At 40.5% G+C, this 26,846-nt stretch overlaps 3 protein-coding genes across 3 annotated transcripts; all 3 read left to right on the top strand.

Moving 5' to 3' along the window:
* The first annotated feature begins 1,041 nt into the window (after nt 1–1,041).
* On the top strand, nt 1,042–7,276 carry srsf3a (serine and arginine rich splicing factor 3a). Its single transcript, XM_085777257.1, has 7 exons — nt 1,042–1,127; nt 2,765–2,820; nt 3,875–4,085; nt 4,194–4,328; nt 6,294–6,332; nt 6,428–6,514; nt 6,600–7,276. Exons 2-7 carry the CDS (start codon nt 2,814–2,816, stop codon nt 6,625–6,627), a joined length of 507 nt encoding a protein of 168 aa, XP_085633383.1. The 5' UTR covers nt 1,042–1,127; nt 2,765–2,813; the 3' UTR covers nt 6,628–7,276.
* A 203-nt stretch (nt 7,277–7,479) lies between these two features.
* LOC146987846 (uncharacterized) lies at nt 7,480–11,571 on the top strand (the record flags this gene model as incomplete). Its single annotated transcript, XM_085777945.1, has 2 exons — nt 7,480–7,610; nt 7,943–11,571. A coding segment is annotated over exon 2 (3,621 nt), but the record flags the coding sequence as incomplete, so codon positions are not given.
* On the top strand, nt 11,560–26,346 carry rab44 (RAB44, member RAS oncogene family). Its single transcript, XM_085777256.1, has 9 exons — nt 11,560–18,729; nt 19,537–19,574; nt 20,546–20,634; nt 20,726–20,851; nt 20,933–21,014; nt 23,435–23,549; nt 24,772–24,870; nt 24,961–25,037; nt 25,159–26,346. Exons 1-9 carry the CDS (start codon nt 11,587–11,589, stop codon nt 25,244–25,246), a joined length of 7,857 nt encoding a protein of 2,618 aa, XP_085633382.1. The 5' UTR covers nt 11,560–11,586; the 3' UTR covers nt 25,247–26,346.
* The last annotated feature ends 500 nt before the right edge of the window (nt 26,347–26,846 follow it).

Below are 26,846 nucleotides of genomic sequence, written 5' to 3' on the forward strand. Positions count from 1 at the left end.
GCCTTCCTAACCTAGTTGTTTTTATCTCTTCTATTTTGTGATGTAGGCTATATGACTTAATCAGCTACATGTGGGTGTTGTAACAAACATTTCCCTTCAGGTTTAATAATGCACTCAAACAGAGAGGTGGCGATGGAGATGGGTGAAAATGTGGTTGCCTGGGAAATTGTGGGAGGGGGATGGTCACCGTAGGCCTAGGATTGCCCAGATTCTCCTAACTGTGTGATAACCTTCATAAATTACAATGTAATTGTATGTATGGTATGCCGACCATTCTCTCTCTTATACTGAGATCTCTTATACTGAGAATTTTTCAGGCTGGTTTATGAAACACTGGCAAAGATTCTCACTCTTTCTATATGGGAGCAAAAAACATAAGAATGAGTTGCTTTTTGTAGTCTTTTTTTCTCTTTGTAACTTAAATGGATGTTTCTCTGTAGTCATTCAATGGGGCCTTTGTACTAGTCATCTTGTGTACTTTTTGTAATGTAATTTTAATTTATTTATTTTTTGTCTATTACATTTTACATCTCTGTGTTGTCATTTTGAGTCTTGAGTCTCTTTGGATGTTTTGTGTCACCCTGTGGTCATTTAAATGTCTTTGTAGTTTGTGCTAATCTTTGCAGTCATTATCAGGGCTTAGTTTCACTCTGTGATGGCCTTCTCTTTTGAGGTAATACTATCAGAGTTGACAGAGAGTTCCAACAGGACCTCTGCGCTCCTAAGCTCATTTAAATCCACCCATGTCTGATTCTCCAAAAAAAACAATTCATAACCGACTCGACTCACTCTTCCAGGAGACTGGGATCATATAAGAGTAGTTTGGAAAGATATCACACACAAAAAACGTTTCTTGAATAATGTTTGGTTGAAGTTGGACAGGGGGGTTGTGTGTCGATGCACTGGGTTTTGTGTATAATGGTCCACTGTCCATTCCGGCGCAGCGGGGGGCGGTCTTTGATGTGACGCACCTCTGTGAGCGCTAATTAACCAAGCGAAGAAGCAGGACTCGTCGTCGCCTCCTTCCGCCGAGCCGCCGGTGCTAACAACAAGTGAAGCTAGCAGCTGGGACAGGGGGCGTGGATACCGCAGCTAACATTTTTATTCCACTGTAGCTTCAAAAGAAGGTGAGTTATATTTGTTGAATCTCAATCTGCTTGATCTTATCATGCCATATATCACACAAACCTGGTCAATGTTCTTGTTAGCCTCGAAGGGATATCTCTGTATAACGATGTCGTCGTGTTGGATGCTAACTTTGAATGCAGCTACATTGTGGGCGGGCTAGGCTAGCTATAATGTTACCATGGTCTGCGGGTGGTGGTGAATCCTGACTAAAGGTGTGGCAGTTTGACTTAATTAATAACTTGATATAATTAATGTGTACACCGGGGACATTTGCGTCCTAAATTAATTCCGTGCGATTTATAAAAGCGTTAACGTTACCCACGCTTCTGATACGCACATGCTAACGAAACCGAGCTAGCTTGCGTTAGCATGGCTGAGTGGAGCTGGTGCCGACTGCTGACTATAACAAGAGCGATAAATCCTAACGTTATACTCTGTGGCCAGTTTATCAGAGGTACCTAAAAAAACAAAACAATGCGGTTCATTAATAAAGCCTTCTGACAATAAGCCGTTATATGCTCAGTTTTTATTATAAACATTTTATAGAGGTGTTGCGTCAATTGTGCGAACATTTTAAAGAACTGTTTTCAGTGCACAGATTGATATTTCTGTGCTTAATTTTACCCTTCGATATAAATGCACTCCAAAATATCTGACAACCGACGACAATTAGTGTAATACAACACAGTTTAACTACCAATCTACACCCTTCCTCTATAATTACCAAGATGATTCATTTTGTGTTTTATTGTTATCAAGAGTTTAGTGCAGAATTATTGCATTAGACGGCATTGATTGGTCCTCGCCTGTATAATCGCGTTCCATTCATTGCTGTCATTGCACAGTCAGCTCTTTCTGTGAAATGCAGCTTGAAAGGCAGTCAGACCAGTATTTGTACAGCTTGAGGAGGCTTCATGGTGCTCCAGGTGTGAAGCAAAACCTAGAAATGTATTAAATATGCTTTTGATCAGGTATCTAGGGTTTTTTTGTGTTTTGAAGATGGACTCAACAACCTTAAAGGGATATTTAAACATTTTAGCAAATTCGTCTATTGCCATCCCTATAGATCGGCGGGGCAGACGTGAGCTCTGCACGGCACGCAGTATTTCCTCATCAAATACACAATCCAACAACTCCAAAACGCTCCCATGGACAAGTTGTAACCTACATTTACCACACTATGAGATAATAATGTAACATCGCAAGACAAGAGTTGTTTTCGAGGCAAATGCGTAGCCGGAACTGGAGTGATTTCAGAAGCAAGTAGTTCTGAGTATTTGCTTCATGTGTCGTAATGTCACTTAATTATACGACATTTCATAGTGTTGTGAATATGCAGGTCACAACTTGTCCACAAGAGTGTTTTGGAGTTGTTGGATTGTGTATTTAGTTTGGTGAGGGAAACATGGAAATACCGTGAGCCTCCGTTGCGTTAGCCGAGCAGTTTGCGTCTCTGCCCAGCCGATCTAAAAACAGCTTGCACTCATAATGAAAGTTAATGAACCTACTCCTAAAACTATAGGGATTATGGCAATAGGCGAATTTGCCAAAATGTTGAAATATCCCTTTAGGTAGACACACTGCATGCATTGCACTGAACGCTGGTATGTGGCTATAACTCTTTCTTTTCTTTCAGGTGTATCTGATTGAACAACTCTTTAAAAAGGACAGAGATATCTGGTACAATGGGAGGTATGTTAACATGTTACTTTACCAAGTCACTGATGGAACCTTTCCATGCTGGATCTAAAAGGAAGTTGTGCTCTTACCTTGTGCGTGATTGTTAGTATGATGTGGCAGTTTTGTTGCCACCCTAGCGGCAGCAAATATATTTGCTCCGCAGGTGGGGGCGGGACTAGATAAGCTTTTGCTTCTCCCGCTTTCCCTTTCGGCCATGTGTATTGTATTATTTGAACTAAGATGAAGTGTGATGATGATTATTTAAATTGACATGCCCGAAATAAACAAATTGATTGTGTTCACCAATCACAGCACTCTATCTGTTTAGAGAGTCGTTGGGTGGGCTTAACGCGATGACGACATACATTTTAATTGGCTTGTCAGGCTAACGTCATCCTGCTCTTTGCTCTGATTGGTCGTAGCGCTACCCTATTGCGTGCAGAGGCAGTTTGAAAGACAGCCTTCATCCCGCCCCCTGGATTGAGCCGAGGTCTACCGGTCGTTGCCAGACTACATTTTAATGATATAGTCTGGCTTGTCAGGCTAGCAGTTTTGCTCTCTCACACTTCATTGTTTGCTGCAAATATTCATTGTTGTCCCTAATAATACTAGTTTTTTTAATGTAACATGAATTACAACATTATTTTTTTTCATTACCCGGACAACTGAGTTGATTATATGGTTACACAATTCCTGTAAATCAAGGCTGGTCATGAAACAGCACTGAACATTTTGTAATATTAGCTACTTCAATATAAACAGTGACTACATTTTTGGACTCAATGCATCGTCATATTTCTCAAACTAATAAATTTAAGCCGTGTCCCCTGTGCAGTAAATGGCTGCGTAGAAGCCTCATGCTTTTGCAGGAACTGATGGTTGTAACTTCTTGATAGATAGCTCCTGAAAACATACATTCACCTTTAAGTAAGGCATAAATGGGGGAAAATGACAAAGAACCTCTTCAGAGACACTTGTCAATTGGATGATGCAGAATGAGTTTAAATCCTTTGCAGGCCACATTTAGAAAATGCTTCATGTTAGTTTCTGACTCTTCTCATTTCAGACCCTGCTCTTCACAGAGACTGTCCCCTTGACTGCAAGGTTTATGTTGGAAATCTAGGAAATAATGGAAATAAGACAGAACTGGAAAGGGCCTTTGGGTATTATGGTCCTCTAAGAAGTGTTTGGGTCGCCAGGAATCCGCCAGGTTTTGCTTTTGTAGAGTTTGAAGATCCCAGAGATGCATCTGATGCTGTAAGAGAACTGGATGGAAGGTAATGTCTTCTGCACATCTCTAGTGTTTTTTTTGTTTTTTTTTCAATGTTTAGTTTTGTTTTGGATTTGTTGTTTTTCAATTCCTGTTTTTGATAACTTTTGTTTAGAACCATGTGTGGCTGTCGAGTGCGTGTGGAGTTATCCACTGGGGAAAAGCGCTCCAGGAGCCGTGGCCCTCCCCCATCCTGGAGTAGACGCCCCCGCGATGAATTAAGGAGACGTAGTCCTCCAGTCAGACGCAGGTATGAATTTTCCCACTTGATAATTAATTTTACCATTTATTTACAGTCTCTGTGGCAATGTCGTGTGAAAACAAAAATAGCAGAGCAGATTTACATTCCTCACACAGTGTAAGCATTAGTCATTTGATTCCTTCAAAATATGAGTTTAATGAAGCCATTTACCAACCACCCACAGGCAAATCTTTTAGATATTTAGACCTGTTCAAGTTAACCTTCAAGCAATGGCCAAGTACGGAGTAAAGTTTCTGACTGATTATCTCTATGACCTAGTGAATTATAGTGATTATTATTATTATTAGCACACAGAATATGAGTTCATAAATAGAAATCTGTGAATCTGGCTGCTTCAGGATGTGATGTGTTGATGTGTTGATTTTCCTAATTTGTTTTTTTAAAAAGTCTAATCCTTACTTACCTGGAGTGACACTTGAAACAAATTTTAAATATTCACTGCAGTGAAGTGTATTTTTCTATCAATGTCAATGTTGTTAAGTTTGAAAGCAGAGTCCAAAAGGCAACTTATGTCAGTCCTTGACTATTTATGAACTCTTAAAGCGGTATGCCTGTAGAACACCCAGCTCTAACAGAGTGATATTGCATTACGGGGACATTTTAAGAGGTTAGCATTTCATCATCCATCAAACATTTTCATAGGTACTTTCTGCAGGTGTAAATTTTGTTTTCTTTCTGAGTTCAGTTGCCATCTATTAATAAAACTGAACCCCGTTTCAGAGTCACCACCACGCTTCTCACCATCTGAGTCAGTCAACTAGTCCTCTTTCAGCATCATGTGACTGCTGTCCAGCGAGCCCCAGTCAGCTTGGCTGGTGTTGTCACATGACCCAGGCGCACCGCCAGTCGTCAGGTTCCACCAACCTTTTGGTTCCTGAGCATGCAGTTCAGCACCCTCCTCTTCTTCCTCCAACCTTAACCCAATCGACAGCGGTCCACTTCACATTATCAACCAATCAGCGTCTTTACTCTTTCTATTCTCCACACAACTACTGTATCAACGGGAACAGCCCTTGGCTTACATCCCAACCCACCCACCCCCCCAAAAAGGCAGGGAAAATCTACAACTACCCCCTCCAACCAGCCACCAAGCAACTTCATATCGCCAACATTTGCATCATGTGGTAAATCCTCTCTGCAATTCGACCTCCCTCACCATCAGTCTGGCTTCCTTGCGTCATTTCTATGTTGTCCAAATCCCCCAAAATAGTAAGTTTCTTTTATCCTGCTCTTTATAGATTTTATGCTTAATCTAGCTTTCAACGCTGCTTGACATTCTTCCCTCAGCAGTTAGAGCATTTGAGCAATTTTGGAGCACCGTTGCGAAAATCTGAAGGTTTAAAAGTTGTGGTTAATGAAATTTGCTGTCAATCTTTAGTTTTCAGTTGCAAACTACATGTATGAGATGATCACAGCACAAAATTTATTTTCATGGCTCTAAGTCATGAGTGATAATCATTAGAAGTGTACCTTGGTTTTAGTTAATTATAGCTCCCCTTTCAGTGAACACATCTTTTCAATTTGAGAGCATTGGAGCAAAAAAAAAAAAATCAAAATTTGTGTGTTGACAATGTTGTTCTGCATCAGTCTTAAGAGCTAACTCATGGAGGTTGCTAATGGCTTCGGTGCTAAATAACTAGTCCTAGTAGTGGTTCATGATATGTCCCTCATACATGTTTCTTTGATGTAAAACTGAAACCAATCTCAGTCAAAGTTGTTTGCACAAGCTGCTTGCCTCCAGCATTGTTTAAACCAATTTTATAGAAGCATAGTAGTAGACAGATGATCTAAGGATATGTTTTCCCCACTTGTTGCAGATGATCCATCTATAAACAGACAAGGACTTGCATATAGCCATAGACATCAGGAGCACTAAAGGCTTCATTAGTAATAGGAGAGGTTAAATTCTGTCCTAATTTTTTGTTGTTTTTTTTAACTTCACCTACAACATAGATCACCTAGGAGGAGGAGTCTCAGTCGCAGTCGCAGCAGGTAAGTCTGAGGGCAGTTTTTATTGAAATTCTGTTTGTTAATGATAAGTAAAAAGCCATGTTAATAAAATTATAATTTTTTTTTTTTTGCACCAGGTCTCTGTCAAGAGACAGACGTAGATATCGGTCTCTCTCCAGAGACAAGAATCGCAAGCGTTCAAGATCCTTCTCACAGTCAAGGAGGTACGTTTGACACTTAAAGCTGACTATGAAAATCTTCTTAAACTGAGATTTCAAGTGTATTCATTTGTATTCCTGTGTTTTACAGTCGTTCACGGTCTAACGAGAGAAAATGAAGACCTCAAAGGATGGTTCATCTGCAGGACCCTGCTATAGTTTGACAATATGAATTTTTATAGTCATGTTTTTCTTTTTAGATTTTGTTAGCCAGCTCACGGCACTCTAAGATCAAATATGTTAAATATGGTGTACTAGTCTGTTAACAAGACATGTGGGTTTTTTTTCCCCCTACAATATTTTTTTGTTTTGCCTTTTGAGTTTAGTGTTCACATGAAAGGACTTTTATCTTTCCCTGCATGTTCTGAAATTGAATACTGAATTCAGTTTTGCATCACCACCCTGTAATTTTTTTTTTAACTGCTTGACCGAATTAAAATACGTATGTAATGTTTTTGTTTGCTTTTTATCATTCTTGGTTAACTCTTAAATGACTTTTACTTTTTTGATGGGTAACACTGATATGCATCACCAGTAGGAGGAGCATACTTTGTGCCAGTGACAGAAGGCAGACTCAGCAAATGTTGTAAATACTGATGCTGTTATTTGCAGGCAGTCATTGGGAAGCCTAGAACATCTGTAATTCTGTTTTTTACCTGTCACTATTGTGAAAGAGGGCATCTTCTCTACTTTGCTTGTTTCTCACTCTGGCAATTCGTGCTGATGCAGTTAAAGAACTTGTTCAATAAATGATTTTCCATATGAAATGATCTGCTTTTACTGTCCTTTTTATGTAGTAGTAACTGTTTCTTATGCCATTATGTCTATTATTATGTTAAAAATGTCATGTAAGATAATCAAATAAAATTTTCAAAGTAAATGAAGCTTGACTCAATTCAGGAAGTGCATGTTGTTTCTGTTTGCTGATGAAGCCCACATATGTGGCCCACACAGGAAGTTTTCGTCACAGATGCAGTATAGGAACACCTCCATGTGTGAAATCTAACAACCGTGTAGAGGCAGATGACTTGAAGGCTTGTCATTGCAGAGAAGCTTATACAGGGAGGAGGACAGCGGTGCTAGATTTGGGTGGTAAGCACATGTAACAATTTTCTGAAGGACCTGAAAACATATATTTAATTTTAAATGCTTATCTAATTTGCCTTAAAGTTAAATTGTTGAAATGTATACTTCTTAAAGCAGTTGAACATTTTTCAATAGTGACTTTATAATCTGGTGTTAAAACTAAGTCTCAGAACTATTTACATGTCATTTACTATATGTTGGTTATCGGGAATTTTGTGTTTCAAAGCAGTTAACCAAGGCTTAACATACGTGACTTTTCATTTTCCTTTAGATAATTGTGTCTGATGTGCAGTAGAACTGAATTTTACTGACATATACAACTCAATGCCTCATGCTTTAGGAAAGAAGATTAAATCATGTCTGCTCAAAGAACAAAGACAAAAAGACTTGGTTCACATCGCAGGGTAACTAAACAAAATGAAACTCCCAAGGCTGATGAGCTCCATGTAATGGACAGCACGTCTGTAGCTAAAAGCCACATTGCAGAGGAAAATACTGAGTCATTAAGTGTCTTGTCTACTCATGACAGTTTGCAACTTGAAGGTCAATATCCATCTTCACCAGACCTCACAGTGAACAGAAAAAAACTGGGGTCTAGACGAAAAAAGAAAGAACAACTTGCAAAAGACTTAGCAACTGAATCACACCATGAACCTAGAGAGGAAGTAGGGGAAAACACCAAGGGTAATGAAGCCCAATCAGTAAGGCAGGAAGACTTAAGTAAAGGGACGGGACAGGATATTACTGCAACACATGACAACTCTGCGCATTCTGTCATAACATCTGGCTACTCTTATGAGACTGAGATGTCTATCACAACAAGCTCAGAGGATGTCCTTGAAAAAGTAATACCCCACCGTCAAAATACAGACCAAAATGTAAATAAGACAGACTGTGAAGTGAAGTCTGATTATTGTAAATTAGAGGAAACGATGCTGGAAGTGATGGACAAGTCAGGCATTGTTCAGAGTGAGGAAGTTAAGACAAGTGCACATCTTGTTGGGAGCTCTGACTTAATTAGTTCAAGTGTACTTTCAAGTCACACCCTAGATCAGCAGCTAATGGTCCAGTCAGACCACAGCGAGGTACCAGAAGAATCTATGAGTGGATACTCTGCAACAGAAGAGACTGAGTCATTTGAAACAACAGAAATGTCATTACTAACAGACATGACAGTGCAGGTAACATCAGTGACATCCATGCTGGAAGGAATGGACAAGTCAGAATATCATCAAACTGAAAAACTTGGTCAGATCGAAGAAATTCCACATTTTGAGAACATCTCTGAGTTACAAGGTTCAACTTTACATCCAGCTCTCTTAGGTGACCAGCGACTAATTAATCAAACAAATGTCAAGGCAATGCAGTGTCAGGAATTTCCTGGTGTGAATTCTGAAACAGATAGCGAAAGAAAAGAAAGAGAACATGACAGAGACTTGTTAAGTCAGGGGGAAATGTTACAGGCAAACAATTCAGTGAACGTGTCAAGTGTGGTATCAGACAGTGTCAGTGTCAATCAGCCAACAGAAATTCAAGAAATTAATCTCACTGATTATCTCTCTATGAGTGAATTAAATGATGCCACAGAAATTCGATTGGCAAATTTGACAGACCAAGCCGAACTCAGTAACGCAGAGTCATACCACAAACCCAAACAGGAAGGTGCTGAGGCAGGCAATGCCCCCCTTCAAACAACGCCACTAGCACTACAGACAACAAACCAGGAAGAAGAAATTCAAGGGAGTGAATCTACGTCTGATTATTCTTCTGAGTTTCAGAACTCTTCTACAAAAACGTCTCTAGAAGCTGATCTGGAAGGTTTAATACAGAAAAGGGGAAATCCTCAAGAAAGCCATGATGAAAGAGAGGCTGACTCACAACCTCAGAACAAATCTGTTGAAGCAAATGACAAAAGTGACACTGACTTCAGCCCCATTGGGAACAGAAGAAAAATGGGGTCTAGTCGTAGACATAAAGGACGACAGCGAGTTAAGGGTTCTGGTGCTGAAGCATACGGCAAACCTGCAGAGGAAGATGTAGGACATGTCAATGACAATGAGGACCTCCAAACACCATCATTAGCATCACAGACAATAAGTCAGGACAATAGTGAGCATGACATTATCATATCTGTGTCACATGACAGCTCTTTAAATATAGAATCTCTGTCTGATTATTCTTCTGAGGTTCAGAACATTTCTACAACAACCTCTTCAGCGGCTGATCTGGAAAGTTTCATACCACAAGGGGGGGATCCCCAAGAAGGACATGATGAAAGAGATGTTGGCTTTAAAGTGGAGATGTCTGATGGAGCAATGGAAGGAGCACAGGAGGAAAGAGTGGACAAATCTGACTCTCTACAGAGTGAAAATGTCAGTGACACTCATTCAGAAGATACTGTAGATGAAGTGCATGAACAGGAAGTTAAAAAAACACAAATCCAAAGAGTGCATGAAAGTGATTACACTTTTGAAAATGTAATGCTTGATACTGCAGAAAAGTCTGATGTCTGTTCTGGAAACCTGAAAGACCAAATGAGTGGAGCAAACCAACCTGAATTGCTTGCGGAAAATATCAATGATCCTGCTCCCAAGGAAGAAGTTTCAGATCCTGGTGATAAACAGGATGAGCATCCTACACAAGAAAGAAATGTAGAGGATTCAGACCAGAACGATGAAGATCATCTTTTATTTGATATGAAAAATCAACAAACTACTGAAATAGAAAGAGCAGACATTGCACAAGGTCAGATGCATGAGAATGAAGGCCAAGGAGAGAATGATGTAAAACCCTCTGCTGAACAAGCAAGTCACCAGGAGAAGGAAGGACTCGGCCCTGGAGTGGAGGAGAGTGAAAGTTCTCTTCAAACCCTGCAATCAGAAACAAATGCACCTTCAGACTCACAACCAGAGGAAAATTCTGTGAAAGCCGGTGAAAAAAGTGACACTGACTTCAGCCCCATTGGGAACAGAAGAAAAATGGGGTCTAGTCGTAGACATAAAGGACGACAGCGAGTTAAGGGTTCTGGTGCTGAAGCATACGGAAAACCTGCAGAGGAAGATGAAGGAGATATTAATGACAATGAGGACCTCCAAACACCATCATTAGCATCACAGACCATAAGTCAAGAAAATAGTGAGCATGACATTATCATATCTGTGTCACATAACAGCTCTTTAAATACAGAATCTCTGTCTGATTATTCTTCTGAGGTTCAGAACACTTCTACAACAACCTCTCCAGAGGCTGATCTGGAAAGTTTCATTCCACAGGGGGGGCATCCTCAAGAAGGCCATGATGAAAGAGATGTTGGCTTTAAAGTGGAGATGTCTGATGAAGCAATGGAAGGAGCACTGGAGGAAAGAGTGGACAAATCTGACTCTCTACAGTGTGAAAAGGTCACTGACACTCATTCAGAAGATACTGTAGATGAGGTGAATGAACAGGAAGTTAAACAAACACAAATCCAAAGAGTGCACGAAAGTGATTACACTTTTGAAAATGTAATGCTTGATACTGCGGAAAAATCTGATGTCTGCTCTGGAAACCTGACAGACCAAATAAGTGGAGCACACCAACCTGAATTGCTTGTGGAAAATATCAGTGATCCTTCTCCCAAGGAAGAAGTTTCAGATCCTGGTGATAAACAGGATGAGCATCCTACACAAGAAGAAAATGTGGTGGATTCAGACCAGAATGATGAAGATAGTCCTTTATTTGAAATGAAAAAACAACAAACTACTGAAATAGAAAGAGCAGACATTGCACAAGGTCAGGTGCATGAGAATAAAGACCAAGGAGAGGATGATGTAAAACCCTCTGCTGAACAAACAAGTCACCAGGGGAAGGAAGGACTGAGCCCTGAAGTGGAGGAGAGTGAAAGTTCTCTTCAAACCCTGCATTCAAAACCAAATGCACCTTCAGACTCACAACCACATGATAATTCTGTTAAAGCCGATGACAAGAACGATGAAGATCATCTTTTATTTGATATGAAAAATCAACAAACTACTGAAATAGAAAGAGCAGACATTGCACAAGGTCAGATGCATGAGAATGGGGGCCAAGGAGAGGATGATGTAAAACCCTCTGCTGAACAAGCAAGTCACCAGGAGAAGGAAGGACTTGGCCCTGGAGTGGAGGAGAGTGAAAGTTCTCTTCAAACCCTGCAATCAGAAACACATGCACCTTCAGACTCACAACCAGAGGAAAATTCTCTGAAAGCCGATGAAAAAAGTGACACTGACTTCAGCCCCATTGGGAATAGAAGAAAAATGGGGTCTAGTCGTAGACATAAAGGACGACAGCGAGTTAAGGGTCATGGTGCTGAAGCATACGGCAAACCTGCAGAAGAAGATGAAGGAGATATTAATGACAATGAGGACCTCCAAACACCATCATTAGCATCACAGACAATAAGTCAGGAAAATAGTGAGCATGACATTATCATATCTGTGTCACATGACAGCTCTTTAAATACAGAATCTCTGTCTGATTATTCTTCTGAGGTTCAGAACACTTCTACAACAACCTCTCCAGAGGCTGATCTGGAAAGTTTCATTCCACAGGGGGGGCATCCTCAAGAAGGCCATGATGAAAGAGATGTTGGCTTTAAAGTGGATATGTCTGATGAAGCAATGGAAGGAGCACTGGAGGAAAGAGTGGACAAATCTGACTCTCTACAGAGTGAAAAAGTCACTGACACTCATTCAGAAGATACTACAGACGAAGTGCATGAACAGGAAGTTAAACAAACACAAATCCAAAGAGTGCACGAAAGTGATTACACTTTTGAAAATGTAATGCTTGATACTGCAGAAAACTCTGATACCTGCTCTGGAAACCTGAAAGACCAAATGAGTGCAGCAAACCAACCTGAATTGCTTGTGGAAAATATCAATGATCCTTCTCCCAAGGAAGAAGTTTCAGATCCTGGTGATAAACAGGATGAGCATCCTACACAAGAAAGAAATGTAGAGGATTCAGACCAGAACGATGAAGATCATCTTTTATTTGATATGAAATATCAACCAACTACTGAAATAGAAAGAGCAGACATTGCACGAGGTCAGGTGCATGAGAATGAGGGCCAAGGAGAGGATGATGTAAAACCCTCTGCTGAACAAACAAGTCACCAGGAGAAGGAAGGACTCGGCCCTGAAGTGGAGGAGAGTGAAAGTTCTCTTCAAACCCTGCAATCAGAAACGCATGCACCTTCAGACTCACAACCAGAGGAAAATTCTGTTAAAACAGATGACAAAAGTGTCACTGACTTCAGCCCCATTGGGAACAGAAGAAAAATGGGGTCTAGTCGTAGACATAAAGGACGACAGCGAGTTAAGGGTTCTGGTGCTGAAACATACGGCAAACCTGCAGAGGAAGATGAAGGAGACATTAATGACAACGAGGACCTCCAAACACCATCATTAGCATCACAGACAATAAGTCAGGGAAATTGTGAGCATGACATTATCATATCTGTGTCACATGACAGCTCTTTAAATACAGAATCTCTGTCTGATTATTCTTCTGAGGTTCAGAGCACTTCTACAACAACCTCTCCAGAGGCTGATCTGGAAAGTTTCATTCCACAAGGGGGAGATCCCCAAGAAGGCCACGATGAAAGAGAGGCTGGCTTTAAAGTGGAGATGTCTGATGAAGCAATGGAAGGAGCACTGGAGAAAAGAATGGACAAATCTGACTCTCTACAGTGTGAAAAAATCAGTGACACTCATTCAGAAGATACTAGAGATGAAGTGCATGAACAGGAAGTTAAACCAACACAAATCCAAGCAATGGATTACACTTTTGAAAATGTAATGCTTGATATTGCAGAAAACTCTGATACTTGCTCTGGAAACCTGAAAGACCAAGTCAGTGGAGCAAACCAACCTGAATTGCTTGTGGAAAATATCAATGATCCTGCTCCCAAGGAAGAAGTTTCAGATCCTGGTGATAAACAGGATGAGCATCCTACACAAGAAGAAAATGTAGAGGATTCAGACCAGAACGATGAAGATCATCTTTTATTTGATATGAAAAATCAACAAACTACTGAAATAGAAAGAGCAAACATTGCACAAGGTCAGGTGCATGAGAATGAAGGCAATGGAGAGGATGATGTAAAACCCTCTGCTGAACAAACAAGTCACCAGGAGAAGGAAGGACTCGGCCCTGAAGTGGAGGAGGGTGAAAGTTCTCTTCAAACCCTGCAATCAGAAACAAATGCACCTTCAGACTCACAGCCACAGGATAATTCTGTTAAAACAGATGACAAAAGTGACACTGACTTCAGCCCCATTGGGAACAGAAGAAAAATGGGGTCTAGTCGTAGACATAAAGGACGACAGCGAGTTAAGGGTTCTGGTGCTGAAGCATACGGCAAACCTGCAGAGGAAGATGAAGGAGATATTAATGACAACGAGGGCTTCCAAACACCATCATTAGCATCACAGACAATAAGTCAGGAAAATAGTGAGCATGACATTATCATATCTGTGTCACATGACAGCTCTTTAAATACAGAATCTCTGTCTGATTATTCTTCTGAGGTTCAGAACACTTCTACAACAACCTCTCCAGCGGCTGATCTGGAAAGTTTCATACCACAAGGGGGGGATCCCCAAGAAGACCATGATGAAAGAGATGTTGGCTTTAAAGTGGAGATGTCTGATGAAGCAATGGAAGGAGCACAGGAGAAAAGAATGGACAAATCTGACTCTCTGCAGTGTGAAAAGGGCAGTGACACTCATTCAGAAGATACTAGAGATGAAGTGCATGAACAGGAAGTTAAACCAACACAAATCCAAGCAATGGATTACACTTTTGAAAATGTAATGCTTGATACTGCAGAAAACTCTGATACCTGCTCTGGAAACCTGAAAGACCAAGTCAGTGGAGCACACCAACCTGAATTGCTTGTGGAAAATATCAATGATCCTGCTCCCAAGGAAGAAGTTTCAGATCCTGGTGATAAACAGGATGAGCATCCTACACAAGAAAGAAATGAAGAGGATTCAGCCCAGAACTATGAGGATAATCCTTTATTTGATGTGAAAAAACAGCAAACTACTGGAATAGAAAGAGCAGACATTGCACGAGGTCAGGTGCATGAGAATGAGGGCCAAGGAGAGGATGATGTAAAACCCTCTGCTGAACAAACAAGTCACCAGGAGAAGGAAGGACTCGGCCCTGGAGTGGAGGAGAGTGAAGGTTCTCTTCAAACCCTGCAATCAGAAACAAATGCACCTTCAGACTCACAACCACAGGATAATTCTGTTAAAGCAGATGACAAAAGTGACACTGACTTCAGCCCCATTGGGAACAGAAGAAAAATGGGGTCTAGTCGTAGACATAAAGGACGACAGCGAGTTAAGGGTTCTGGTGCTGAAGCATACGGCAAACCTGCAGAGGAAGATGTAGGACATGTCAATGACAATGAGGACCTCCAAACACCATCATTAGCATCACAGACAATAAGTCAGGACAATAGTGAGCATGACATTATCATATCTGTGTCACATGACAGCTCTTTAAATACAGAATCTCTGTCTGATTATTCTTCTGAGGTTCAGAACACTTCTACAACAACCTCTCCAGAGGCTGATCTGGAAAGTTTCATATCACAAGGGGGGGATCCCCAAGAAGGCCATGATGAAAGAGATGTTGGCTTTAAAGTGGAGATGTCTGATGAAGCAATGGAAGGAGCACAGGAGAAAAGAATGGACAAATCTGACTCTCTACAGTGTGAAAAGGTCAGTGACACTCATTCAGAAGATACTAGAGATGAAGTGCATGAACAGGAAGTTAAACCAACACAAATCCAAGCAATGGATTACACTTTTGAAAATGTAATGCTTGATATTGCAGAAAACTTTGATACCTGCTCTGGAAACCTGAAAGACCAAGTCAGTGGAGCACACCAACCTGAATTGCTTGCGGAAAATATCAATGATCCTGCTCCCAAGGAAGAAGTTTCAGATCCTGGTGATAAACAGGATGAGCATCCTACACAAGAAAGAAATGAAGAGGATTCAGCCCAGAACTATGAGGATAATCCTTTATTTGATGTGAAAAAACAGCAAACTACTGGAATAGAAAGAGCAGACATTGCACGAGGTCAGGTGCATGAGAATGAGGGCCAAGGAGAGGATGATGTAAAACCCTCTGCTGAACAAACAAGTCACCAGGAGAAGGAAGGACTCGGCCCTGGAGTGGAGGAGAGTGAAAGTTCTCTTCAAACCCTGCAATCAGAAACAAATGCACCTTCAGACTCACAACCACAGGATAATTATGTTAAAGCAGATGACAAAAGTGACACTGACTTCAGCCCCATTGGGAACAGAAGAAAAATGGGGTCTAGTCGTAGACATAAAGGACGACAGCGAGTTAAAGGTTCTGGTGCTGAAGCATACGGCAAACCTGTAGAGGAAGATGAAGGAGATATTAATGACAATGAGGACCTCCAAACACCATCATTAGCATCACAGACAATAAGTCAGGAAAATAGTGAGCATGACATTATCATATCTGTGTCACATGACAGCTCTTTGAATACAGAATCTCTGTCTGATTATTCTTCTGAGGTTCAGAACACTTCTACAACAACATCTCTAGAGGCTGATCTGGAAAGTTTCATACAAATGGGAGATCCTCAAGACAACCATAATGAAAGGGAGGCTGGCTTTAAAGTGGAGATGTCTGATGAAGCAATGGAAGGAGCACTGGAGGAAAAAAATAAAGAAAGTGACAAGGACACAGACTTGTTAAGGCAGTGGGGAATTTTACAGGCCATCAACATGGTGAGTGAGTCAAATTTAAAATCAGATAGTATAGAGTTCTCTGTTACGACAGAGAAAACCACAGAAAATAGCAGTCTCGGGCAACATACAGAGCCTGAATTCAGTGTTGAGCAAGCAACAGTTTCATCAGCAAAAGAGGAGTTGTCAATAAATGAGGAACAAAATGAGAGTTTTAGCCTCTCTGAAGTCAAATTTGATCAGCCATCAGAGGATGCTGTGCATGAAGAAGAGGTCAGTCCAACAGAAATGAAGAAAATGCATCAATTTGATGATTCCTCAGTCAATTCCCAGAGCACCAATGAAGAAACTCCTCAAGGATTCAAGTCAACAGGGAACAGAAGAAAACTGGGGTCAAGCAGAAGGCATAAAGGAAGACAACATGTGCCAGGTTCTGTCACTGACCCATCCACCAGACTTAAAGAAGTTGTAGAAGATACCTGGGATGATAAAGCTTGGAAAGTAGAAGAAATACCACCAAGAACAGAGACAACAAGGCAAGATGGAAGAAAGGAAGAGGAAAATATGCCAAGAGAAGATACAACATCACAGAATCTTATGGACAGCAGTGCAGCTGTGACAACAGACACACCTCTCAGGTTAGATGAAAACAGCTTTTTCAAATCCACTGAGGAAGTCAGTCAGGAGGAAGAGAAACACACAAAAAAGCCAGAGGATTCATCTCTGCTCACAGTGTGTGATACTGTTAAAACAGACTTGATACAATCCGAGGAAGCTTCAGCAGACAGATCAATGGATGTACAAGGGCCTGGACAGGTTGAAGTCAGAGAAGAATGTGAAGACGTGGGAAATACAGAGTCATGGGCTCCCTTTGCCACTGATCAACACTTAGGACCAAATCCAGCTATAGATATGTCTGAGGTAAGTGGGATTTCTAAACCCACAGACACATGGGACAGCCAGCAAGATAAACAAGAGGGGACACCTGTAGATAACAGTGAAAATTTGCAAGGAAAAGTTAAACACAAGAAACGGAAGATGGGCTCTACTCGTAGGTCCCTACTCGATAGAAAACAAGATGAAGAAATTGACAACAAAGATGAAACAATTGAAAGCAACTTGGACATTGAGGTTGATGTGAGAAGTCTTGACAGGGTGGAAGAGTTATTGATCGGAACAACAGAGGCGTCACTAGGGGAAAATGCACAACCATTACTGAGAAATGTGCACGAGGAACAACAGAAAACTAATGAAACTGAATCTCAGAGACAAATGCCACAAAGAAGTACCTCAGACCTGGAGACTGTAGAGAGCAATTTGAAACCAGGCATAGATCAGTCAATGGTTCTCTTTTCAAAACAGTCTGCCTCCTACAATGAGGAGGCTGTTAATCCTGTTGCGCTTGTTCACAAGACTGATGTAAGGGATCGTGAGGGAAATGTAGAGGTTAGTGTTGAGCCACAACAGCTAGATGATTTTGCAAGCACTGAAATGCAAACAACTTCTGTGGTCACTAAAAGAAACAGACGCTCAGTAAATCAGCATCTGCCTTCAAATACCCAGGATGCTACGAGCACTGAATCTGGTGTCGCATTGGCAGGTTCTGAGACTGCACAAAGTACACAGCATGATGAGCAAAGTCCAGAGAGCGTAAAAGTAAAGCAGGACGAAGCTTTGAAACCAACAGAAGCACTCATTGCGGGTGTGGCAGATTTGGAAAAAGCAAAAAGTGGGTTCAGAGGAGGAGCTGGAGAAGAACTTGCCCAAGCAAGTGAACAAGAGCCAAACAGTGGGAATACAGAAGACCCACATTTCAATGTGACCAGCAGGAGAAGAAAGTTAGGTTCCACTCGCAGGAATCTTGGGTCACGATCCCATGGAAAAGACTTACATCAAAATCAAGAGGTGGCTGATGAGGCAACTGCCACAATCATTGGGGATGATTTGACTGAGGACGTCTCGGGAATCGAAAAAACAGTTGTGCAGGTTCACACCGACTCCGAGCAAAGGAAAGAAAGAATATTTGAAGCAGTGGAGAGTAGCCACGCTTGTGAATCTCAGTCAAAACCTATGGCTCACCAGATAGTTGAGGAAAAACCTGATTCTCCAACTCAGATGGGAGAAAAAGAGCTTCAGCTAACTCCAGATCACCTCCAATCAACACCACAAACATCTCCAAAACATGATGTGCCAGAATCAGCTGGAGGAGGGAGAAGACGAAAAATGGGGTCTAACCGCAAGTCACGTGGACATCAACACTTGGAAGACCAAAGTGTGAGAAAAGATAGGACAGTAGACGCAGAAACAGGGAGAGATATCACTAGCCTGGCACCTGAAGAACACTCAGCACCTGGGGGCCTGGAGAAAATATTGGAGGTAAGCAGCAAAGAAAAAATGTTTTGTGTGTGATTCGTTTGTGTATATTCACAATTAGAGTCTAGCTGCACTTTCTTTTTCATTTTTATTGTGCTAGATTTTCTTAATAAATGAATAGAGGGCAGAAATTATTTCTGTGACATGTAAACTCACTTGACATCTTTTATTAGAGTTTCTCTTTGAAACTTTGACTACCAAAAACCAAAAACCACACAGTCTAACTACATTATTAATTCACTTCCCTGTTCCTCCATTGTGAATATCTATCAATTCTCGGTGGAAGAAGCAGTAGAAGTGTTCTTTGGTATAGTGTGCTGCACTTCCTATTTGTATAAAACCTCTTGTGCACTGGTCAAGTGTTTGTTTCAAGAAGCACATCATGACACAATGAACCAAAATGAGGAACATGTGGTCCGCACAACAGGTTTCACATAGTGAAAAAGAGAACATAAATGTGTATCTGTCTCTGGATCTCCGTGCTGCTGTTTGAGTTTCACACACTTACATGACACAACTGTATAGATACCAGTAAAGATGATACCAGTAAAGATGTGAAATGATCTAAAAGCATTACGTGCAAAACTGGACCACAATAAGTCATTTGTGTAAATGTTTTTCTCACAATAGACAAAATGTCATATTGTTGAGCTTGTAACATCACTGATCAGTGCAAACAATACACATTCCAATTCAATTGGACATTATCCTTTTTATCATGTGGGAAACAGCATGTTCAAGATTAAATATGCAATCAGACAAGAGCCTCCTCAGCTCAGTCACCTGATGACTGTTTTTTTTTGTCTGCAGGTTGGTGACAGTAAACAGGAAGCATCATCCAACATCAGGTGAGTCCAACATGTTGACGTTCAACTGAAAGAAATACAAACACTCGGCCTCCGAGGTTTGCCTAAATACCTAATTAGCTTTGCACACTTAAAGGGACAACGAGGAGTTTCTAATCGGTTATAAAAAAGTCTCACGTTAATGTGGATGAATCTCTGCTACCCACACTTGTTAATGGGCCCATTTTCGATAAATATATCATTCTGTCTCTATCGTTATTTTGTTACTATTAGTGGTGGCGGAGATGCTGGTCGAGCCGACCAGCGTTTCTTTACTTTCAGTTTCGCAACGAGTCATGAGAATAACGTAGCTGAATCGCCGTTTATGGTCGGAACTACGACGGTATGTGAACCTCTTTGAACCTCTGACTTTAATTATTGATGAATGAAAACATGAGTCTGTCTTGCGCCGGTCAAAAGAATTTTACGGTGTGTGGAGGCTCATAAATGTAGTGTGAAAACGCTTCGCTTTTCCAAAACTCCTCGTTGTCCCTTTAACTTTTAGCCTATATCTGTTATAGGTATTCAGAGAATAATCTTAATTTATATCAAAATGATTCAACATGCGCAAAGGATGATCACATCAAGAATTCAAGCCATTTCATTCTGAAGCAAACGCAACTCAATTTCTTTCCCCATAGTTTTACACAAGTACAACATCTATTAGCGTGTTGTCTCTGTGCTTTTTACTGCATCTGCTACATATCCTTATTGTACAATCAATTCCATTGTAAGGTCAATGTGATTAATAATTTAGATAATAAAAATGAGAAACAAGTACTAAACCAGTTTGAGTAAAACTTGGTGGATGTAAAGGGCGTCGGCCAGAGAATAACCCATTGACCCATTTTTTTGGGCAGATCCCAATCATGTACGGAATATAATATTTTAATATTTATATTTAAACTCTGGTGTTTGTTGCTTAATTTTGGTCTTAGAAGTCTTCTAATTAAGTCTGATCATCTTTTCCACAGTGGGAGGGCATCTCATCGGGTGAATCCTTTTCAGCGTCCCCAGGATGAATTCCAATTTGGTCAACAAAGTCAGAAGAAGGTGTCATTCGGTAAGAAGAACATTACTAATCGCAGTCAGCCCAGTATACAAAGGTTTGGTGTGTGACAAGTACAGGTGAGTGTTTTTTGTTTTCCTTTCAGCGGAGGCAGACGTCAGATCAAAAAGCTACAACGTAATGATGGTTGGAGAAAGCAGCGTAGGAAAGACCTCCTTCATGAAGAGGGCTCAGAGTGGGAAGTTTTCTTTAGACCTACCTGCCTCTGTTGGTAAGATCCTGACCTTTATCCACTTATTTGCTCAACTCTGGATAAACATACAGAATAATGATACATGGATGTATTTTATAGGCCTTGATTCCTGCACGTGGACTGTGGTAGTGGATGGAAAGCCTGTGGTGCTCAAGATATGGGACACAGCAGGTCAAGAAAGGTATGTTTCCTTTTTACTCAATCATAAAGGATAAATGTGTGATTCCTGTTTCCCAGCCTGTTTTTCTCGACATAGGTATGTTGCATACAGTATGTAGTAAAGGTGATTGTCTTGCTGTATATTTCATGAGGGAGAATCAATTAGAATATCATATGTATAATGTATAATGTTTTATGATAGGATCAAAATGATAGGTACAATTTTACATTTGATATGACATCATCTTTTAAAGTTAAATCCATATTTAAGACATTTAAGACACAGGCTTCCCAACAGCAACGTCCAATACCAAATCAAAAATTATTACAAAGTCCAGACTCATTTTTAATATGAAATAAATGAAGATCTCAACTTATTACATCCACTGTTAATAATAACAGTTTCAGCTATTAGTCTGTTGCTGATCAGGTAGATTCTTGTGGATGTTGGAGCTGCCAATAAAGAAGAAAAACTTAATTCCTGGCATGTCTAGAAGCCCTTCATGATGACCTGGCTTGTTGCTGCAGATCTGTTGCCGTTGTGGCTTTGAAGCACATTATGATTTATTTGCTCATGTCAAGATTTGCATATTTGCAAACAAGTAGAAACGTTGGTAAAACAATGCATGAAGAGAGAGATCTTAATTGTGACATCACAGCACGTGTGACTTGCGATACAGTGGAGCAGCAAGAAGATTCTGGGTTTGAAACCAAGGCCTGGGACACTTTGAGGTCCAGCAGATTTATGTGGGTGGATAGAGTTCTGCTGATGTCTCTGACAGGGACGCACCAATCCGGTATTAAGGTCATACTGGCCCAGATATTGACAAAATAACTAGTTCTGGTATCAGATAAGGTGGCCGTTCCATGACGCCGATCTGTTCACTTAGATTTTATGTTTTATGTGACCCGGGCTAAATCTCATGTCAGCAGCACATGCAGCATGCCGTTAGACAACAAACACAGAGCAACAGCCTTTTACAAAGTTGGGAAAGTAATGTTAAAGGGATAGTTTAACATTTTGACCATTGCCATAATCCCTATAGTTAGGTTAGATAGGAATAGGTTTGTTACCTTTAATTGTCAGTGCAAGCTATTTTTAGATCGGCAGAGCAGAGCCGCAAGCTGCTCAGAGCTACACTACGGAGGCTCATGAGATTTCTTGGTTTCCCTCATCAAACTCCAAAACGCTCTTGTGGACAACTTGTGACTTCCACATTCACCACTCTATGAGATAATAACGGAACGTTACGAGACAGAGTTGTTTTTGAGGTAAATACATGCAAAACCGCTGATGCGCATTTCCATCGAGGGCAGTTTTTTGGCAAGCAGTCTCTGCATTTGCCTCGAAAACAACTCTGTGAGTTTGATGAGGGAAACCAAGATATCCCATCAGCCTCCGTAGGGTAGCATTGAGCAGCTTGTGGCTCCGCTCCGCCGTTCTAAAAATAGCTTGCACCGACAATTAAAGGAAAGGAACCTACTCCTAAAACTATATGGATTATGGCAATGGGCCAATTTGCCAAAATGTTGAACTATCCCTTTAAAGTCAAGCCCGATGCTTTCACTGTCCTCCACATAGCAAAGTATACAGTTTATTAATTCAACAGTGGCCCAGGTATCTGTATCCAAGCTGGACTGGCTGGCGCTCATTCACCATATCTGTAGAGATGGCATCATTGTCAAAAGTACATGGTGTTATTTTGTGGTTTATGATGGCCTAAATGTTCTGCCAAGTGCACCGTGTCTTTTTATTCCCGGAAATGTCTGAGGACTTTCTGTGTACAGATGTGGGTAGCTACTCTGGTGACTCAGGACAGGTTGTCTCTGACAGGGTGTTCCTGCCCCAAGGGCTTTTTTCACCACCCAGTCCGACGGCAACATCCAACATTCTCAGCGGCGTGCGCGTGTAGCACCTCGGCAGTCGGCCAGGAACAGTGACAAGCACACGTGACAATGCTTGTGTAACCTTTATGTACTTGTCATTGTAGCCAGATAGTGTTGCAGCCTCCTGAACAGACCACACCATGACAATGCACTCGAAATACTGTGGAAGTGTTGATGAATCTTTGAGGGGCTGGTTCGAACCTGTCTCAGAACTGGTTTTGCTCTCATCTCAACAACAGTGTTTGGTTTGCTTGAATCGTCACAACAGACGTCCCAGCAGCAGTGTGTGTGTGTGTGGAGTGTGTGGACATGTTGTTTACATACAAGGTTTAGAAGACTTAACCAACAGATAGCATGAGATCACCAGAAAACACACTTTCTAAATCTGCTGCCAGTCATCATCACACTGTTTCTCACAACATTACAACACGTGTTAGGTTCACCAGTGAATGTGATGAACACTCATTAAAACGTGCTAGTTTTGTGAAATCGGTGGACAGGATGTGAAATCTCTGTGCAGACTGGCTCTCATCACTTTCTCGACTCTCTTCAAAGGTTTCACAGCATCACGAGACAGGTTTTTCATAAAGCCCATGCTTTTCTCTTGATGTATGACATCACGTCCACTCAGAGCTTCTCCGCAATCAGCTTCTGGGCAAACTCTATTCAGGTATGGTGTATTCAGAGCCTCAGTCTATTTCAGTTCACTGTGTGTGTGTACTGTTGAATTGTGTAATCATGTCTCTGTCATGTCTCTTTTTTAATTTCTCTTATTTATGGAGCAGACATCATTTGTGTTTAAATGATCATTATGCCATATAAAACTCTATCTCTCTCTCTTTTTTGATTTAGTTAAGACACTTCTGACACCCAGTTTGATTTCTGTCAATAGTGAGCTTTTTTATATGGTTGTAAATTATACATTTCACTGTAGCTTTGCAACTGATGCAACTGCATGAACAAAGAACTCCAACAGAAAACACAAATGAACAAACATGCAGCAACACAGGCTTGGTCATTGCACAGAGAGGATTTTAAAGGGATAGTTCACCCAAAATTGAAATGTCACTCATTATCTACTCACCCTCATGTCGACTAAGGGCTGGGAGAAGTTTCAGAGTTATCTGTGGCTTCTCTGAGTTACAGGGGGTCTCGGCGTAGCAGTGCATGTCCATATAACGGTTGCAAATGGATACCAACTGTCTTCGTAACAAAAAGACACACCAAAAAACATCCAAATACCTCCATGCTGCTCATATGTAATGTCCGTCTTGTATTGAAGCCCCGAAATGCGAAATTGTCCCGAAAAAAATTAAATAAGTCTATATTTCAAGTTTGTTTTGTAGCGGAAGCTCCTTCGTCCAAATTTGACAAACCGGGAAGAGGATGGACCCGAAGAGGAGTTTCCGCTACAAACAAGCTTGAAATATAGACTTATTTAATTTGTTTCGGGACAATTTCACATTTCGGGGCTTCAATACAAGGCAGACATTACATACGAGCAGCATGGAGGTATTTGGATGTTAATGCAGCTCCAGTCCTACGATCTTTTTATTATGAGCAAAGGATGCTTATAAACATCAACATTTCATTTATCACTTTTTACACACACATATTGTACATACTCTATCTATCTATCTATCTATCTATCTATCTATCTATCTATCTATCTATCTATCTATCTATCTATCTATCTATCTATCTATCTATCTATCTATCTATCTATCTATCTATCTATCTTAAACTTGTTTGTCAGGATTTACTGCACATATCCAGAATCAATATAATCATATCAGAAACACTTGACCCTCTCCATGAAGACAGATGAGTCACTGTGAAGCTGCCTGCATGGTGATCCAAACAATAATCAAACTAATCCATATTTCTTGCAGGAGGGGGCTGCAGAAGACGTGTCCATTTTACTTCTGGGGAATAAGTCTGACTGTGCAAAAAGGAAGGTTAAAACCCAGGAGGGAGAAATTCTTGCAAAGGTGTGAAACACTCTGACTCTTACAGTTCATTTGATGAGCACAGATAATAAGTAAATAGTTGTAATGACCACATCTGTTCTCCGTCTGCAGGAATACAACTATGAATTCATGGAGTGTAGCGCCGCCACAGGCGAAAATGTGATTCAGTCCTTGGAAACTGTCGCCAGGTAATAAAACTCTCACTGATATTCTGTTTGATTTGCGACATCTGTCACATCAGTGTTTGTGCTGTAAATTGATTGGTCGTGATATCTGCTGATTGCGGTGTTGTCGTCGTGTTTTTGCCAGGATGTTGAGTCAAAAAGTTGACACAGCAGAGGAAGAGCTGGTGTTACACAAAGACCCCCCAAAGAAGAAAAGATCAGGATGTTGCTGAACAGAGGTGGTAAAATCCCTGCACACAGTGGACGTTGTGGACCAGCTGTACATCGCAACTACATACTCAAACCAATCTTTATATCCTGTGTGTTGTATTAAGTTACACAAATGTATATAAATTTCCTTTTACATTTAGCTATTTTATTATTTCTACCAAAGCTTTAATCGCAAGGCTAAATTATTGATTTCTTGTGGTAATTTAATTGAAATGCTGAGTTGAATTGTTACAAGAGACAATGTAAGATCAAGAACATCCTGCACTTAGTTGCGAAACACATCCTGTTAAATCTGCAGAGGCGATATGTATTCACACAGTGATGTATATATTATACAGCTGGTGTAGGCTTTCTGTAATCAGTTAACTGTTGTAACCATGGAAACAATGACATGAATAATTGATTTTTTAATCTTGCAGCATTCTACTTTATATTTTGCAGTATATGGCCTGATTTTACATTCAGTTTCTTTCTTGCAGTGTAATACTGGTGCAATTGAAAAGTGAATATTTATAGAGGACCTTTGCAGATTCTATTATTCATCTCATTTAATACTTTAGCACTTTCTCACGTCTGAGATAGAAAAAAATCTTGTGTTGTACAGCTGTTGAATGTTCTGCAATGATTTTACTTAGAGGTTAAGTGCACATTTTAATGTCATGAAACTTACATGTAATGCAGTTTGTATATTTACGTTTTGCTCTCTGCTTCATTTTAACAGTCATATTAGCTCAGAGGCTACAGTGTGTAGCATTCCATATTAAAACATGCAATACACCAAGAGAACAAATGTAAATCTTTTTTATTTTTGTTGCTTTGTTAAGTACACAAGGTCCAAAAATTCTTAATCAATTTATTGTGATTATTTATATCAAATGAGTAGTGTCCACATTGCATTTGTCACAAAGCTGCCAGGTTGGCCTTATAATCATAAATAAAATTTGCTTCTACAACTAAAGATACTTTTAAGTGAAATTATTTCTGGACTTCCAATATAAATAATTTTACATTTTTGTTGATTTCCCTGACTTGTTTGACTGAGCAGCTTTAATCAGGTTGTTCTAATGTCCTGTCTCATTCTTAATGAACCTCCAGAACAATGACTCGTGCGCTCTCGTACTTCATTTGTGTCCTTGTGGAAGTTATGTGTTTTCCTGACTGACAAAGACGACAGTGTTCCCACTGGAACAACAAGTTCTTTAGTGGTGCGAAGGACACGGCAACAATGGCGCCACAGGAATAACCTCATCCCGTCCCCAAAGGAGCTTTTGTGGGAAACAGAAACGCTGAGACATCATCAGACAGTCGAGATGATTGCACCAAATCTGATACTAGTGGCTGCAGCTGACTTGACTCGTTATATTTATGCATCAGGAAATATATTCTCTTTGCCACAGTTATCCTGTTTGAGGCTGGAACTGTTTTGTTAAAATACGCAAGGTCAGAAAACCTGTCACCACTTTATTGAATGGATCTGTGGTGGATTAGTCAGAGGACTTCGCAAATAATTCCCCACATTTTCATTCTCCTGATGAAGACAGACTGGGTCAAAACTGACAGTTGTGTTCCCTGTTTAAAAGAATAAAATAAAATAAAAAATGC

The sequence above is a fragment of the Trachurus japonicus genome, chromosome 5 (genome assembly GCF_045865225.1).
Source record: "Trachurus japonicus isolate A0001 chromosome 5, Traja_1.0".
NCBI lineage: Eukaryota > Metazoa > Chordata > Actinopteri > Carangiformes > Carangidae > Trachurus > Trachurus japonicus.